A 19853-nucleotide genomic window follows, 5' to 3' on the forward strand; every position below is an offset into this window, starting at 1 on the left:
TATATATATATATATATATATATATATATATATCTATATATATATTAAAAAGAGAGCGAAATAGGTTCGTAGCAACTGTAAAAAATTTGGTTTTCTACCTAATTATTTAGAGTATTTTCTTATAGTAAATAACAATAGATTGAAAAGTACTAAGAAGATTTTCGTTCGACCAGACTTCTCTTTTCAGTTACAATTACGTTTATACCCAATTACATGCTATTTTACAATATCACACAAACCATTTAATCTTTTTTCGAAAATTTTGTTATTATGTTGCTTCTAACGTTCGTCAATTTTTATGGTAACATGTTATTTTCAAATTCACACAAAACACTTAAAAGTTAAATCTAATTTAGAATCTTAGTCGTTATGTTGTTTTTAATCGTCCATCACTTTTGTAACATGTTATTTCTTCGAATTACACATGATAACATAAGATCTATCTTTTTAACACATTGTTTTTTTATATTACATGTTATTTATTACTTATTATATGTTTAAAAAAAAATATGTTTTGTCTTTTATTTGAAGATAATTTTGACTTTTCATATTCTTAGAAAAAACTAGTTACCCAACTTTTCTGCTCCAATATTAGTTTCTTTATTATTTTCAATGTCACGATCATTTATCAATATTTCCCATTATTTTAAGGGTGTGTTTGTGTTTTAGTACAATACTACAATTTAAGAGTGTGTTTCTTTTGTAACATGTTATTTCTTCGAATTACACATGATGATAACATAAGATATATCTTTTTAACACATTATTTTCTTATATTACAGGTTATTTATTATTTATTAGATGTTTTTTTTAAATTATAATTTGTTGTTGTATATTTTATCTTTTACTTGAGGACAATTTTGAATTTTCAAATCCTTAGAGCAAGTCCATTGGGAGGATTTAGCAAGGTCTCTTATTTTTTTTGGGACAAAAAATAAATCAATACTGATAAAAAACACAAGACTTGCCTTTTAATTATTAAGTTTTAACACCAACTCTTGTTGGGTATGTGTAGACATATGATTCGTTTAATTTTGATATAAAAAACAATTTTTTTCTCTTTTTTTCCCTTCTTTCTCTTTCTTCTTCCCATCTCTTTCGTGACACAGTTCTTTCACTCCCCAAATTCTCATATTTGCAATTAACCAATCTCTGTGTTTTACTCTTTTTGATTAAAAAATCCTCAGTTGGAGGTGATGATTAAGCAATAAGAACAAAACATCAGAGGTTATGATATATTAATGAGCTTGGATATGAAACCGTTGACTCGTTGAGAGTCTTCTCCACCAAATCGAAGCGTTTCCTTCGGTGCTTTTCGAGAATTTGTGAACCAATCTCCATTTGATGGTAAGTTCATGTTTCTATTTGTTTGAATTCTTGTTGTATAACGATTTAGAAATTAGGGTTTTGGATTTTCAAAATTTAGGGTTCTTCAGTATCTCTTTTTATCTGTGTTCGTAGGCATGATTTTAATTAGGATTAATGAAATTAGCCATGAATGAAGATGAATTAGAAATTGTCCATTGGTTGATTCATACTTTGTGTCGAGTGTAACTATTAAAGAGGATGTTGTATTGTCTGAGTTTAACCTTGAATTGATGAACCTAGTCTTGAAAACATTTATATTTTTCCTCCATGAGATGATATGTTTGGCAAAAGATCAAGTATGTAAAATTTGACTTATTTAACATGTCGTTTGTTCTTGAATGTGATTTGATTGTTTCCTTTAAGCTTATTCCACTTCTACTATGTTTGTATTTAATGAATTTGTTTCAAATTTGTGCATGAAAGTAATCTTTGCTCTGTTATATTATGGGTTAATGGAGGAACTTCAGCAGATAGAATGGGATCGAATCTGCTACATTCCCACTATTGAAGAAAGGTAACTCACCGTCCTCTCTTGTATTGAATTTTTTTTCAGATTAGGTAAGCGTTGAGTGTTGAGTTGATTGAGTTTATGTTTTTTGGTTGTGATAAATGCTTGTTAGATGATGCTTAGGAGTGTCTACACCATACTTAATGTACAATGCTTAGTGGTTATGGTTTTGTGTTCAATGCTTGGTTGGTTTAGTGTAGGTAAACTCTTAATTTTGACATTGATTGCTAACAACAACACAACCAAAAAGGTTTTAACACTAATATACATCAAACATTATAAATGAAAGCCTCTGTCTTCATTCGCAAACACACAATTATATCCATAAAAGCCTTCCTCTCCATTATCCTTTACCAATCTCTTTCCTTCTCTTTTTAACAAACACACAAAAAAAGGATATGGAATTCATAAGATTCCATGATCTATATAACTCTTCTGGCTTCTTGGACCTCTTACATATCAGCAAGAAACCCAGAGTGTAGACACCATTCTTATGACAATACATCACAAGTCCCAGTTTTTAGCACCCAATGTCCCGATGATGGTCCAAGTGAAGATGGATCCAAACAAGTAGACCGTAGAACTAGACATACATGGTCTTCAGCAGATGATGTTCTGTTCATCAGTGCATGGCTAAACAAGAGCAAGGATCCAATCAATTCAAATCAGCAAAAAGGTGGAACATTTTGGTCTCGGATTGTCAAATATTATGCAGCAAGTCCGAAGGCTGCAGGTCGGCCAAATAGAGAGGCCATGCATTTTAAGCAGAGGTGGGGGAAGATCAATGATATTGTGTGAAAATTTGTTGGATGTTATGAGGCTGCGGAAAAGCAGAGATTAAGTGGCCAGAATGAGGATGATGTTGTGAAGATAACACTCCAAATATACTTCAATGATTAGAAGGTGAAGTTCACCTTGGAGCATGCATGGCGAGAGCTTAGGCATGACCAGAAATGGTGTGCATCTTCATCGACCAGAGGGACTACAACGACAAAAAGAAGGAAGTGCATGGATGGCTCTGCTCAGTCCTCAAGCTCCCAACCACATGAAGAGGATGAATCAATAACTCGACCACTTGGTATTAAGGCTTCAAAGGGAAAATCGAAAAAGGAATGTGAACAATACATTAACTGCAGAGGAGTAAGCGAAGGCTCTGCTTGAGTTTTAGATGTTAGAGCTGAAGAGGATGTATGATTTAAAGCAAAGTGACTTTGCTTTGAGAAAGAAGGAGTATGCATTGAAGGAGAAGCATATCAAGAATATCATGCTTGAGAGTCTACTTGCAAATTCAGAGCCACTTAGTGAAACATATATGACTTTAAAGGAGAAGCTCATTTCTGACATGTTGTCAAAATAAAATGTTTATCAATTTATGTAATTGGTTGGATGTTTTTGTTTCTATGAGTGAAAGTAATCACTTATATGTAATCGGCTGAATGTTTTTGTTTCTATAAGTGAAAGTAATCACTTATATGTAAAGGTTGAATGTTTTTTTTGTTTATATGAGTGAAAGTAATCACTTCTTTGTAATCGGTTGAATGTTTAATGAAATGAGAAGTAATCACTTCTTTGTTTACATAAGTGAAAGTAATCACTTCTTTAATATTTCAGATACATGAAAAGAATTTTTACATTCTGGTTAAAGCTGAGTTTGTTTGCGGCCAGGCCCTAGGGTGTTCTTCTGATCTTGAGTAAGTTTGCGGACAGGCCAACATCTCACATATTTACAAAAAATGTTTGTCTCTATTCCAAAGATCATCATCGGCTGAGATTTTTAAATACATAAACTTTGCTTTGTTCTTGCTTTAGGGTTTCGTTATTTGGTTTGCTCTGTTTGTTTTTTTTTGTGAACTTTACCACACAATTTTAGCAAGGACAACTCTTTTTTTTTTTGGTTTTTTTGTACCATTTACCACAAATTTTAGCAACTACAGCTCTCTATTTTTGTTTTTTTGTAACATTTACCACAAAATTTTACCAAGTACAGCTCTCTTTTTTTTTTTGTAACCTTAACCACAAATTTTAAGGATGTACACTGCCCTTTATTTGTTTTCTTATAAACTCACCATAGGGTTTTTAGACCACATTTCTATACCACTCATTTGTAAATGCATGTATACCACAAAATGTTCTATATAAGTCGCACATTTTCATACAATATTTATCACAATCAATTTCCAATATTCTCACAAATCAAACACTCTACTTATTTTCTTTTACTTACCTCTCAAAAATGGCATCTTCTTCCCGGAATAATTTTGATGATATGCTAGATAATTGTTTTGATCAACTTAGTGATCAAATTAGCAATTAGATTAGTGATCAAATTACCAATCAAGTCTATCAAAATCTTAGAATTCAGCCTGGTACTCGTTAAAAATCGCCAAATTCAAAGAAAATAGAGCATTCATTGAAAGACGACGTGAAGAAAGACACACTCTCTTGTGGAATGATTATTTTAGTGAAGATGCAAGTTACCCTCCTCCACTTTTTCGTCGTCAATTTAGAATGAACAAGTCGTTGTTCATGCGTATTACTGATCGACTCTCCAATGAAATTTCATTCTTTCAACAAAGAAGTGATGCTACCAGAAGATTTGGTCTCTCTGCACTACATAGTGCACAACAGCAATTCGTATGATGGCATATGGCTGTGCAGCTGATGCAGTTGATGAATACCTCCAGCTTGCTAAAACCACTGCAATTCGTTGCTTGAAATTTTTTGTTGACGGAGTCATAAATTTATTTGGAGATTAGTATCTAAGGAGACCCACACCAGAGGATCTTCAACGCTTACTCGATATTGGAGAGCTATTAGATTTTCCGGGATGATAGAAAGCATTGATTTCATGCATTAGGAGTGGAAGAATTGTCTGACCACACGGAAAGGTCAATAAAAATACTATTCAAAATTACAAAATATTCGATCTGATCCACTTTGTGAAGATAGGTGAGATAGAAAAAGTAAAGAAGAAAATAAATTACTAAAAATGACAAAAAAAATTGTCACCTGTCACCTCCATCTCTTAAATTCTTTTTTTTCCAATTAAACATTAAATAGATAAATTAAAACAGAACTCCAAGATTGGTTGCCCAAACCGGAGGATAAGAGTTTACAAAGGAAGTTCTTTTTCTTTTAAATTCTTTTTTTTCCTTACTTTATTACATTCACTCAAATCCAATAATAGTTTTGATGACATGACTGGTAAGCTACTGTTATCATTGACAGAGGAATTACTGAACTCGATCAATGTCTTACTACTATTACAAAGTGTGAGGTAGAAAAAGTAAAGAAGAAAAGAAATTACTAAAAATGATAAATAAAAAAATTGTCATTTATCACCTCTATCTCTTAATTTTTGTTTTCTTACTTTATCACATTAAATCAAATCCAATAACAGTTCTGATGAGGTGACTGGTAAACTACTATTATGACTGATGCTCGATCAAAGTCTTACTATTTTTTTTTCTCGGGAAACTTCCGGTTACGCTGGTTACCTTTTAATGTCTTCCTTCCGGGATTGAGTTGGTTGAATTATTGACAGTCTTCCCTTATTTTTTGGGCATCCCATGATCATAATTATTACACGTGACAAATCCTGCACCAACACAGACATACAACAATATATAATACTACTAAATTTGTTTGTTGTAAGGGTAACCCCCAATGAGGGGTTATATTTTTGGGCCTCTTAAAATTTTTAGTTAATATATTATGTACTTTTAGTAGAATAAGAACTTTGGGAATCTTAATTAAAATTTTCCCCTCCAATTGGTGGGTTTTAATTTTGAATCTCTTAATTTGAAACTTTTTTTTTGAAGATGAAAAAATTTAAACTAGAATATGAAATTATTGCATTTGAGATATATGTTTATAAAATTATTGCATTTCATAAAATTTTAAACACATAAAGCATTAAAACTTAATAAAGTAGAAGTACTATTCATAAAAAGGAAAATGATTAATTGTATTCTCCAAATTTTGCCCAAATATTCTCAACCAAATCATCATGAAACCGTTTATGTTTTTCTCGATCACGAACACTCAAACGAATGTTCGTCATAGTGGAGACAAATGAAGGCCTGGTTGTTGGTAAGGTGAAGTCCACGTCTGAACTTCGATCGGACTCCATGTGTGTGAATTCGGATGGATCAAACTGAGTGTATCCATCTCGTTCGTATTCTACTATCCTATTGTGCAGTATGATACATGCTATCATTATATTTCCAATTTTTATCTTATCCCAAAGAGGAGCCGAATTTTTGACTATGGCAAATCGAGCCTGCAAAGCTCCAAAAGCACGCTCGACATCTTTACGTACAGCTTCTTGATGTGTAGCAAATAAAGAGTCTTGGAGTTTGCGTTAGTGGAATAGATTGGATAAAAGTAGACCAATTTGGATAAATACCATCTGTGGGATAGTAAGCCAACTTGTACTGGTGTCCGTTGACACTGTATTTAACTTTCGAAGCTTGACCGTTTAAAATATCATCAAAAACGGGAGAGTGTTCAAGAATTTTTATATCGTTTAATATACCTGGATGTCCAAAAAAAGCATGTCAGATCAAGAGATCTTGTGATGCTACAGTGTCTAAAATGATTGTGCGGCTTGCCAGAACCACATGTATATTGACATTTCCATGTGGTTGGACAATTCTTCCGCTCCCAATGCATACAATCGATGCTTCCTATCATCCCCGGAAATCCGCGTAACTATCCAATATCGAGTAGGCGTTGAAGATCTTCTGGTGTCGGTCTTCGTAAGTACTCATCTCCAAAAAAATTTATGATTGCTTCAACAAAATGCTCCAAGCATGAGAACGTTGTGGTTTCAGCAAGTCGGAGGTATTCGTCAACCGCATCGGCTGTCGAACCATATGCTATCATACGAATTGCTGCTGTACACTTTTGTAGTACTGAAAACCCCAACCTTCCTGTAGCATTTCTTCGTTGTTGAAAGATTGGAATTTAATTTCCTAGTCGCTCAACGATACGCATGAACAAGGGCTTGTTCATTCTAAATCGACATCGGAAATTTTTGGGAGTGTATGTTGCATCTTCACTGAAATAATCGTTCCACAAGTGGGCATGGCCGATTTCAAGATTTATTTCAATGTAAGTTTGCTTCTTCTTTGGTTTGGGTGGTTGTTGATGTTGAAGAGGTGGAGTGAGAAGAGATTGGCAAATTTGATTGGAAATTTGGTCACAAACTTGATTTAAGCATCATCAATGGTGTCATCAAAATTATTGTGAGAAGAAGATGCCATTTTAGGAGAAAAGTGAAAGAAAAGATATGGAGTGTTTGATAAGTTTGTGAATTGGTGAGTGTTTGATAAGTCCATCTCTTCGTTTTATAGAATTTTATAAGTAAAAATATGTGGTGTTAAATCGTAAGAAAGTTTGTGGTATGGTGAGATAAAAAAAACAAAACATGTACTTGTTACAAACTTGTGGTTGTGTGTCACAAAAAAAACAAAAGAAGTGTACTTCTGAAAGTATGTGGTAAAAAATATGCTCTTGTTCCATTATTGCAAAAATATAACAAAATTTATATTACAAATAAAGATTCGACAGCTTTTACTAAATCTATTTGCTCACGGGAGACTGTTGTGGGCGGTGAAGCTCACGGGAGACGCTTGTGTGTGGATACTTTGTGTGGAGACTGTTGTGTGTGGTCAAGATCAACAAGCACCATCGTTGTCCTTTATCCTGTAATTGTAAACACAACACCAAACAATTTATTCAACAAACCAAAAACACAAAAGAACATAACATATTCACCAAACCGAAAACACAAGAGAAGCCAATTACATAACATAGCCAACTGAAGCCGATTACATAAGAGAACAAACTAACACCGAGTACATTATTAAAATCAAATAAGGAACCTAATAAAAGACTTCATGATTACATAAGACCGAGTACATGCTAATCATCATAGTCACAACAATAAGATTACAAATTACCTAGTACATAAGACAACCATCAAAGAAATCAATTACAAGGAAGTGAGTACATGTTTCAACAAATCTTTAAACACCAAACCGATTCAAACTGATGACAACATGTCATCAATGAGTTTGTCCTTTAAAGCTTTTTCCGATTCAGTAAGTGAATCTTTGTTTGCAATTAGATTTTCAAGCATCACATGCTGGCTATGCTTCCATTTCATTGTGAACTTCATCTTTTTCAAAGCAAAATCCTTTTGCTTCATCTCATACAATCCTCTCAACCTCTTGCATCTGAAACTCTAACAAAGCTTTAGCATCTCCCTCTACATCCTCTTTAGTGTTAATGTTCTTCATAGCATTTCCTCTCAACACCTTTGCAGCCTTAACATCAGTAGGACGATGCATAATTGGTTCATCCTCGACATCAATAGGAGCTTGGGAGCTTGAAGGATGTGCAGAACCATCCTCACACACCTGTGTCCTTTTCACTTCAGTTCTTTTAGGAGATGTGGACGCACATCACTTCTGATCATATTTAAGATCTCGCCAAGCATGCTCCAAGGTGAATTTGACGTTGTGATCACTGAAGAAGATCTGGTGTGCTAGCTTCATAACGTCATCTTCATTATGCCCACTAGATTTCTCCCTTGTCTCAGCTTCATAGCATCCAACAAACTTGCACACAGTGTCATTGATCTTACCCCACCGCTGCTTACAATGACTTGACTTGCACACAGTGACTTGACCTACATCATTCAGACATTTTGCAACGTAATCCGCAATCCTTCCCCAAAGGCTCCACGTATTTGCTCGTTTAAAGTTACAGGATCCTTGCTCGTGTTTAGCCAAGCGCTAACAAGCATCACATCATCTGCTAGTATCCATGTATGCCTTGATCTACGGTTATCAACAGGGGATGTAGCTGCAGGTGGGACGTCAGAACATTGACTCTCATATTGTGTCAATGTGGTTGCGGGTATTCTATTGACTTTGTAGGAGATCGAAGAAGCCAGCAGAGAAACGATATGGATTCATGGAGTCGTCTGAATCCATAGCGTACTTCTATGTGTGTGTGTTAGAAAGAGAAGGAAGGGTTAATATTGTGTGTTTTGTGCTAGCTGGTTAATGTTTTGTGTTTTAATATCAAGTGTTACCCTTTTATTTACAATGTTTATGACTAGTTTACTTTTTAAACTAGTGGGTTTAAGTTTTCAAATATAAGTTTTTACTTAAACTACAACAACCACACATTTATCACATCATAACAACCAACAAACCCTAAACCATCCCACAATAAGTCTGATGTCGACCTCCCTAGACCCTAATCAAGTATTAACCGTATTTATCACATCCAACAAAGAAGAAGCATTCATCAATGACTGACTTGACACTTACCTAAACTAACACCAAATAAATTAATAACCCAAGAAAAACAAAAAAGATAAAAGAAAGTCAAGATAATGAGAACTCACCAACCTTGTATGACAATATGTCATATAACAGTGACTCAAGCTGCTTCCTAGTAAACCAAAGAGACTGGTTGAGACAAGTTATTGTGTCTCCCTCTTAACTGCAAAAAAAAGTTTGAACTCAGTAGACCATCGAGACAAAGATCATATAATGACTTCAATCGAGGGACATGTCAATTAACCCCAAAAATTGTAACAGAACAAAAACAAAAACAAAAAAAAAGAGTGCATAACTACCTGTTATTCCCAGGATAGCTTTGGACGAAAGAAGTTGGCAAAGATGCCATAAAACCCCATACCAAGATTCCAAAGATCCTGAAACACCAGATTTTAAGTAAGTTAGACCAATAGGTTAAGCAAAAACGAAGTTGAAGTAAGGAGGAATGAGACAAAATTATATAAAAGGATATAAAAAAACAAACCTCTTGTTTTAAATTTATATGACTCTCATCAAACATCACAACTCCAAATTCAGTCTTCGGTTTCACCTACAATGAATCGACTACAAACTCAAATATCAAACCAATCAATCTCGGAGTCGATTCAATATCTTTTGATTGGCCTCCCCATATTCAATCTCCTCAGCTTCGGATCTCCTCCGACCCCAACCTCATTGGATTCCATAGCGTTTGATTCTTTCTCCTTCCTTTGTCAATTCTGGACTTCGATCAAGAGCAAAAGAGAGATAGAGAGAAAGAGGAAAGAAAGAAAATTTGTTTTTTTTCTACTTCTAGTTTTTTTCCTACTTCTAGTTTGTTTTCATACTACTAAACAGAGTAAATTTTGATCGTCGCATAAAATTTTTTTCCTACTTCTAGTTTTTTTTTCGACCAACGAATATGTGACACGTATGGAGTCTTATGCCATAAACGAGTATGCTTAATAAGAGGCTCTCTTATATTTTTTTGCTTTATCTCGTTTTTTTTTTGCTTCTCCACTAACACCTCACTTAGAACCCCCCTTTGAAGATAACCTAAAGCTTTTCTTGGTATGTCGATTGATACACATATTTGTTTCTCTTTTTCGTAAGATAAAGATTGGCTTCATGATTAACATGTTTCTGCTGGCATGACAACGATATCTCACATCCACTTACTTTCCTAGTCTAAGATTTGGAAGTCTTTATTGAATGGTTTGAATTAATGATATATCCACCTTCGAATACGACTTTTGGTTAGTAGAGGCTTCAATTGCATTGCCCATAGCAAACTTGCGCACGTCCTTTGAATTCGATTAATTGAGTTATGTGGGCTCTTAGAAAGTTTTCATGTTTAATGGTTTCATTCTCTCCTTTTCTCCCTATATATATATAATGTTCGAACTATGAAAACCAAAAAAATATATGTTATTTTGACATATGTAAATATTTTTAACAAAAATAAAATCCATGAAAGTGAATTTGTTCTTATTATTCAACAATCATAGTTGTGTACCACTAAAATATATATACAAATTACAGCTTTTACTTCAGCAAAAAATAGTCTTTAAACCAGAAAGGTTCGATGAATAATAATCATGCTCAAATTAGAAAATTATAATATTCCGAATATGTCTCAACTAAAGCACTCCTTACGCTCCACACTAACCCAACCACCATTACGGACTCCGTTAGCATCCCACAACCTCACAACACTTCCGTTAATCACCGTTAAATCCACGTAACGGTACCAACCTTCGTCTCCGTTTCTCATCTTCACCACTCTCTCCCATCTCTCCCACCACTCTCCACTCTCACCTCCTCCATACTTAACGGCCGTTGTCTCTCCGCCATCTTCATCTCTCTCTCCGTCGATCTCTTCCTCGTAGTACACCGTTAGCTTCCCCTTCGTCACTCCGTCATTGCACAACAACAAACTCCAATCTTCTGTCTCCGTTACCTTAACCCTAGGAGGTCTCGTTTCCACAACGAGAGGAGCCTTTGTCGCTTGTGGTTTCTGTGGGTCACGAGGAGATTCATCTTTGAAACCTTCGTCTCTGCTGCCGCGGCCGCTGGTTGTGGTAGTGGACCGGATACGCCAAAAACTAACAGCGGCCGTCACGACGGCAATCCATGTCCAGAGATTGTTAAAGACGAAGTTAACGTAGTCGAAAGCCAAAACCTCTAACGGAGAATCCAAAGTCGCCATTTCTAAAATGTTTTTAGTATATCCTAACGAAGAAGATTGAGTCAGAGGTTTATATAAACGGGTGAAGGAGAGAGCGGATTACTATGGAGAGAGATTGAATCTGACCCGTTGGATGGATCTTGACAAGTTGAACGGTGGATCTTTCATAGATGCTGAGGATCAAGACCGAAGATGCTGGTTGTGAAGAAAGATGCCCGAAGGCCCAAAATCTTATTCGCAGTTGTTTTCTTTAGTTTTCCGACACGTGTTTGGTCAGAAACTGAACTCCTGACACTGTCGTATATTCCCCTCAAGTTTTGCCGGCTGGTTTCGGCATGGGTGTGTGAAGCTAGACACGTGGTGTGAGTTTATTGGTCTTCATTCTTCTATGGATCGCACTGCATGCAATGTTTTTATTTATTTTCTACTTATCTTAAAATATATTAGCTTTTTCATCACCAATCTCATCTTGGCAAGAAAGGACTATTATTTTTTCTTTTTAAGGAATGAAATGGTATTAGAGTAATTCATTGTTTTTTCTTAATTCACCTAATGACGACGAAATAATATTTTTTTAAAAAAAATTACAAAGAGACAACCAGAAAAGAGAACTATTAATTTTTTTGTTACCAAAATGAAAATTTTAAATTTTAATTTGCTATATAATTTCTTTTGTAGGGTTTTCTTTCAATTTTTTTGGTCACCGGGGTCTCTTTCGGTTTTCTCAACTACTGAAGAAAAATGAGTTGAGAAAAAGATACAACTGATATTGAAATTAATTATTTAGTTCCCACGTCATTCATTTGATTGGTCTTTATAATGAAACAAATAGATAATGTCTTGTAGTACCACATCATTGATATTTTTAGGTAGGGATTATTTTGTTTTAAGATATATAATGAAGTTCAACGTATGCATGCTATTTTATTAAGAAGATAGATAAATTATCTATATTTTAGTCCCAGTGGTTGTTGAAATAAGTTAGGATATATTTGTTATAGCAGCCAACATGTATACTCCCAAACGATTGTCTAGATTTATATTTATATATAATTTATAACTGAAAAGTTTAATTTGCACAAAAGATATATAATTAAAAATATAGATTTTGTTTTTTCCTAAATAATTTAGTGCATTAGCAATTATCAGACTATATAATTTACACATTAACAATAACATACAAGAAACATGTATGGGGTCACCGTAATTTACTACAAAAATATTGACATGGTAACGCCTCAATAACGCTATCTAACGATACTATAGTGTTTTAACAAGCGCTCTATCATCGCCAATTATGATAGGTCTGTCACTTTTGATAATGGTTTTTGGCATTGCTATCATGTCTTCATCAAATATAGCACTTTTTCTATGGAGTAGTATATTCAACAATAAGAATTGCACTTTCCACTTAATTGTTACACCAAATCTTATTATATAAAGTATGGTTTCAAAAGTTACTAACTCACCAAATTATGACATGTGTCAAAATCTTATTATGTCTCACCAGATCATGACATGTGTCAAAATCTTATTATGTTATTGTATATTATGTTGTTAATTATTAAAATAATAATTGTAAATTAAATAATATATTATGCTGTAGATTATTAAAACAATATTGTATATTATGTTGTTGATTATTAAAATAATAATTGTAAATTAAACAATATATTATGTTGTAGATTATTAAAATAATAATTGTAAATTAATTTATTTTTGTAATTTAAAAGATTAGGAATCCTCTAATCAAACAAAAAAAAACATACACAAAAAAAAACATACAAATAATCTAACAAAAAGATACATGTAAAGATACTCCTTGGCCTAATATATATATAAAAAAAAACTTATTATACGAAGATACTCCCACAAGGAGATGTATTCTCTCACATTGTCATATATATATAGAGGAAGACGTGATTTTAATGGTATCAATCAAACTCAATTAGATATTTTTCCAAGAAGAACTTACAAACAATAAAATAAGAGAGACAACAAGAATTTCAACTGGCTTTGATTAGCGCTAAACAACACAGCTTCATAATGAGCACTATAGATGGAAACCAAAACTGTGAAAATAATGAAAAGTCAGCCAAGAAAATGAATAAAACCATTATGAATAATGATCAAATTATTATGATGGAGAAGGTGCTTACCAATGAAACTCATATGCGGCTAAAACTAGCTACACTTCAGGCATGGGTCGATAAACTAAATCAATGCGTAAGTGTAAAACTCATATTCAGCTTCTCATACATATTTTTCCATTATTGACTAATATTATTTTACAAAATATAGGGACCCCAGATAACAACTATGCAGCTAAGAAAATGGTAACAAATTTAACCTTTTAAATTTTTCCCCTTTTACCGAAACACTTTCATCTAATAAAAACATATATTTCATGATTTATTACAAACGATCAAAAGAAGTAAAAACTTGCAAAGACTCAAACCCATCAAATTTAACCACATATATCTTGCAAGGGAATCTAACAAAGAAAACAAAATATATTTTGGATGGCAATGCATCTAATAGAAGATGTATTGATAACAATCAATATAATCATGATGTAAACCAAAAACGAAGATGTCTCCGGAATAAAACGTCACGAGGTAACAATTATATCCTATATTATGTAGTTCAATATCTTCAAATATAATAAAAATGAATTAGTGACATGTAATAAAAATGAAATAAATATAATTATTTAATTAATAAAATAAATATAATTATTTAATTAATAAAATTAGAATAAAAATCATGTTTTTTAATAAAAATGTATTGTTTTTTATTCATGAAACAATGAAGAGGAAAAAAATGAATTGGTGACATGTAATTACTGTGAGGCTTTGGTGTGGAAATCTGAAAGTCTTAAACAAAGTGGAAAAGAATTGAAATTTTTGATTTGTTGTCAACAAGGACGAGTTGTGCTGCAACCATCTCGACAACCACCAACTTATTTAGATGACTTACTGTCACGTTCAACAAAGTTTCAGAACAACATACGAGCATATAATTCAATGCTTGCTTTTACATCAATGGGTGGAAAAATTTATTACGATATCAATTCAGGAAATAGTCCTTTCACTTTTCGTATGCATGGTCAAAATTACCACAAAATTGGATCTCTACTACCAGTCGAAGGAGATATACCACGTTTTGCACAACTATACATATATGATACCGCCAATGAACTACATAATCGTCTCAATGCACTTGCCAAAGGAAGAAATAATGAGTTGAATGAAAGTATTCTCAGCGGATTGATTGAAATGCTTGACGAATACAACGAGTTAGCTAAAGTGTTCAGAATTGCTAGAGATAGATACGAATCCGGAACAATTGAAGAATACTCAATCAGATTTATCAAAAATAGAGAACGTGGTAGACAATTTGACCTCCCACAAGGAGACGAGATTGCTGGACTTATTGTGGGTGACATGACTATTCCGAATTGTGAGAGAGATATAATAGTGCATCCAAAAATGGACAAACCACAATACATCAGCTTTTTACATCCATCGTACATGTCTCTACAATATCCTTTATTGTTTCCATATGGTGAACAAGGTTATATGGAAAAAACAATTCCATATAGAGAAGGATATACTACGAAGAGGTCATATGTGACAATGCGAGAGTATTATGCATACCAAATACATACAAGATTGACATCTCCAGGAACAATAATTCGATCACGCCGTCTTTTCCATCAATATGTGGTTGTTGCATATACTGCTATCAAACAAGAACGTATGAACTTTGATCTGTATAACCAAAAAAAACTTAGAGCGGATCTGTACAATAATGTATGTGATGCAGTTGAACAAGGAGATGCAGATTCGAAAAAACTAGGCCAAAAAATAATTTTACCATCTTCATTTACAGGCGGACCGCGATACATGGTAGAGAATTATCGAGACACAATGGCAATATGTAGACGGTATGGAAATCCAGACCTTTTCATTACTATAACAGCAAATCCAAAATGGGAAGAAGTGAATGACCATATAAAAAAGGCGAGGAATGAGAATGCAAATGACAGACATGATATTGAATGTCGTGTATTTAAAATGAAATTAGAAGAACTTCTTAAAGACCTACAGGATGAAATCTTTTTTGGCCCTATTACAGCAGGTACTAATATAATTTATTACCAAATATTATTAATATTAAGATTTATTAACATAAAATAGTTTACAAGTGTTTTTTTTCCCTAAACAGTTGTTCATACAATCGAGTTTAAAAAACGTGGACTTCCTCATGCACACATACTTTTATGGTTACAAGAATCAAAACAAAATCCAAATCCAGAAGATATTGATAGTTTTATTAGCTATGAGTTACCAGATAAGGAGAGTGATCCAGAAGGTTTCTTACTGGTAGAACAATTTATGATGCATGGACCTTGCGGGCTAAAGTGTATGGATGATAACAAATGCACCAAAAATTTCCCAAGATCGAACAACAATACGACAAATATTAGTGATGTTGGCTACATTACATATCATACGAGATCTGACGAAACAAAATTTGTCATGAAGAGCAACATAAAGCTTGATAACCGCTACGTTGTGCCTCATAATCTCGCACTCCTAAAAAAATATAAAGCTCACATTAATGTAGAATGGTGCAATAGGTCATCTGCCATAAAGTACCTATTCAAATATATCACAAAAGGAGTAGATATGGCTACAATGAAGATCGAAAGAAAACAAGCAATGGATCAGAATAGCGAAGAGACAGAAACACAAGAAGAGATCAATGAGATAAAAAAACTATTTAGAATGTCGTTACCTCTCTGCATGTGAAGCTACTTGGCGAATTTTTGCATTCGATATACATGAACGAAAACCTGCAATAACAAGACTATCATTACACCTACCAAACCAACAAAGAATTGTATATCCTGAAGGGGCCATACTAGAATACATTTTGTCAAAAGATGGAATCGAGAAAACAATGCTTACTGAATGGTTTGAGATGAACAAGCGGTTTCTTGAAGCTAGAAAACTAACATATATCCAATTCCCTTCATATTACGTGTGGGATTCAGATGCAAAAATGTGGACAGAAAGGAAGCAAGGATTCAGCATAGGCAGAATTGTAAACATTCATCCAACAGAAAGAGACTTATATTACTTGAGAATGCTGCTAAATACAGAAAATGGGCCGACAAGCTTTGATGATTTACTAACTTTTGATAATGTTAAATACAATACATTCAAGGCGGCATGCTATGCTAGAGGGATGTTGAATGGTGATTCTGAATGGAAGGAGGCTATGGACGAAGCAGCACAATATGCATATCCTTTTCAGCTTCGTCATCTCTTTGTGACATTGTTACTTTACTTCGAATTAAGTAGCCCTCTTAGTCTATGGGAGCATTGTTGGCGTCACCTTGCTGACGACATACCTAATAATCAAAGAAAAACATTCAGCTTCAACGATCAAAAGTTCTCTGATGAGAAGCTACAAAGTTATACACTTATAGAAATCGAAAGAATTCTAGCGCAAAATGATAGATCATTAACTGATTTTGAAGACATGCCAAAACCAGACAAAGAGTTGTTGAAGAAAATAAAAAACTCAATGCTTCAAGATGAAAAGAGTTATAATATTCATAAACAAGAAGAAGAATACCTCAAGTTGATACAAATATTAAATGACGAGCAGAAGAACGTGTATGATGTTGTGATCGACTCAATTGACCATCAGATAGGAAAGTTGTTTTTCCTCAGTGGACCAGGTGGAACAGGAAAAACATATGTGTATAAGACTATCATATCAAGATTAAGATCGCAAGGAAAAATTGTACTACTAGTAGCTTCATCCGGAATTGCAGCTACACTTTTACCTAATGGTAGACCTGCACATTCGCGGTTTAAGATTCCGGTGGATATTCATCAAGACAGTATTTGTAACATCAGTCGTGGTTCCATGCTTGCAGAATTACTAGAAAAAACAGATCTCATCATTTGGGATGAAGCACCTATGTGCCATCGATTTGCATTTGAAGCTCTTGATAAGAGTTTGCGAGATGTACTCTCAGTGGCAGATCCAGATGCAGCAAGCAAACCCTTTGGCGGAAAAACAATGCTTCTTGGTGGTGATTTTAGACAAATTCTGCCAGTTATACCACAAGGCACCAGACAAGAAACTGTTATGGCAACAATCAACCGTTCATATTTATGGAACTATAGCTCTATATTCACCCTTGAGAAAAATATGAGGTTGCACCAGGCGGAGAAAGATTTTGCAAAATGGCTAATAAGTATCGGTGATGGCACAATATCTAAACCAGAAAAATATAGAACCATAGATGATGATATAGGATTAATGAAAATAGACAATAATATGCCTCTGCAAAACAACGATGATTGTATTGAATACATTGCAAAGTCTACATATCAGGACTTCGAGTTTAGTTTCAAAGATAAGGATTATCTGATTGAGCGAGCAATTCTTACTCCAAGAAATGAGACAGTGGACAAAGTGAATAACTACATGTTAACGTTCTTAAAGGGAGAGCTAAAAGAGTATTTGATGGAAGAAACTACTAAAGTACAGATCTCAGGCAAAATGTTTCCATCTCAGGCAAGATAGTATGACAATTGGAGTCCTCTGGGATGCATTCATGTGGTCCTTGGAGATCGCGGGTTTATTACTCTTGGTATACCCTCCACTGCAACAATAGCTATGGTTCTACAAACTCACACACCTCGACATCACCGTTTGGGTCTGCTTAATCAGATGCAGGTCAATTGGTGACAGAATGTCCTGTGGGAAGGTTGTTAAAGGGTGGGGTCCAGACCAGGGTTCGAGGAACGTCTGGCGCACCAATAACCTACTGGTGGATTTGGATATCCACATTGAGGGGTTAGGATTGATGCCCTGCAGGGCCAGCTTGGGGCCTATGGGGACAAGCTAGCGGTGGCTAGTGGGGTCCACGGGACGGGTTGTCACAAAGTCCCCAAGCTTCAAAATCGTGGGCCTAGTGCTAGTAGTGATATTGCACTATGGAAACGTTTTAACAACACCTACATGGCTTTGTTCTCTACTTCAGAAACTTGGTCCCAGCTTAGACTCCAGGGGTCACAAGTAGGTTGGTATACCCTAGTCTGGTTCCCACACTTCATCTCAAAGCATTCCTTTATGCTTTGGTTTGCTGTTTGAAACACTCTCAACGGGGGACCATATGCTACTCTAGAAAAGAGGCGTGAGCCAGTCTTGTGTGTATTGCAGGGAACCAGTTGAGACCCTGTCTCATCTTTTCTTCAGTTGTGTATTCATTTCGCGTGTTTGGCAGGCCCTAGCTTGCACTCTCCTGCCTCGACCCTCCTCTGTTTGTCTTAGCCAGCTCCTTTCTCTTATCTCTGGTCCAGTAGTCAAAGGTACACAAGGCTATCTTCTACGCATTACACTCCAGGCTGCAGTCCACACAATTTGGCTAGAGCGGAATCGCCGCAGGCATGGAGAGGTGCCTGCTACTTCGGGCCAATTGATTAAATACCTTGACCGTCTTACCCGAAATAAGCTTCTCTTGATGCAACCTCAAGTGAAGCAATTCCAAGATGGCTTGCAGCTTTGGTTGTCTTCCCGCAACTAAAATTCTCAGTTCTCTTAGTTTTACACTTTTTCCGAACCTTTTGATATAAGGACGTACTTGATGTACAAAGGACTTTTTTAGGTTTGAATATAAGTTTACATTCATTAAAAAAAAAAAAGCTTCATCCCCTTCTCTTTTTATTTCACACCAAATAACTAAGAGCTCTCTCTCCTTCTCTCTCATCAGCACAATGTCAACAATAACACATATAGAGTGGAAGCATCGATTTATGGAGGAGATTAGGAGTTTTTCGTTTATTTAGAGTAAACAAAAATTTAATTAAACAGAAAATCAACTAAAATTCAATCCTTTGGTTTGCTCCACATTCCACAATCCTCATTTTAGAAAGTGGGTGTTACAGTTCATGTTTTTTTCCTATATTTGAGAGTTCAAGTTTTATTTTTTGACATATTTCTCTTTCAACAAATATAATAAGAGAATAACATCTTAAAAAATTCTTTATATATATATGGTCCATCAATAATATAAATTAATAATTATATAAAATTATCAAAATATATAAATATATATTCATTAATTTTTGTTCAAATTTATTTATAATATTTTTAATATATCAAAAACTTGAGTATTCGCTTCAAAACATGATAATTGGTATTTTTTTTATAAGTGATTGTATAAAAATATTAGCTATAGCAATTAAAATTTATTTTTGAAAAAGATTATTAAATTAGAAAAGTCTCTCTATAACTGAATAATTATTGATTTATATATAAATTTAAACCTTTATAAATTAATATAAATTATTAAATTAATAATTATTGGTTTACTGCATATGATACCTCAGGGAGGATGTTTTTTTTTTTTTTTTTTTTTTTT

General features: G+C 34.2%; 2 protein-coding genes and 1 long non-coding RNA gene across 3 annotated transcripts in view; all 3 read right to left on the reverse strand.

Annotated features, from left to right (window-relative positions):
• Positions 1-8232, reverse strand: part of LOC104698788 (short-chain dehydrogenase reductase ATA1-like) — a 9676-nt gene extending 1444 nt beyond the window's left edge. The window contains exons 1-2 of the mRNA XM_010414181.1: positions 8098-8232; positions 7475-7585 (exon numbers count right to left, since the gene is read on the reverse strand). Coding sequence (XP_010412483.1) covers positions 7475-7585; positions 8098-8232 — 246 coding nt within the window. The remainder of the gene's footprint in view (positions 1-7474; positions 7586-8097) is intronic.
• Positions 10687-11774, reverse strand: LOC104790626. The gene is made up of 2 exons (XM_010516407.2): positions 11528-11774; positions 10687-11445 (listed from the first exon to the last, which is right to left on the reverse strand). The coding sequence occupies exon 2, from the start codon at positions 11420-11422 to the stop codon at positions 10850-10852; it is 573 nt and encodes a 190-aa protein (XP_010514709.1). The 5' UTR covers positions 11423-11445; positions 11528-11774; the 3' UTR covers positions 10687-10849.
• LOC104790627 lies at positions 15979-16398 on the reverse strand. The gene is made up of 3 exons (XR_768717.1): positions 16378-16398; positions 16205-16262; positions 15979-16002 (listed from the first exon to the last, which is right to left on the reverse strand). It is a non-coding gene; the product is annotated as an uncharacterized LOC104790627 (long non-coding RNA).

This window comes from Camelina sativa, chromosome 6, assembly GCF_000633955.1.
Source record: "Camelina sativa cultivar DH55 chromosome 6, Cs, whole genome shotgun sequence".
Lineage (NCBI taxonomy): Eukaryota > Viridiplantae > Streptophyta > Magnoliopsida > Brassicales > Brassicaceae > Camelina > Camelina sativa.

What these genes read in the sequence shown, in the direction of transcription:
- LOC104790626 (XM_010516407.2), bottom strand. Translation starts at nt 11,422, where the DNA reads ATGGCGACTTTGGATTCTCCGTTAGAGGTTTTGGCTTTCGACTACGTT.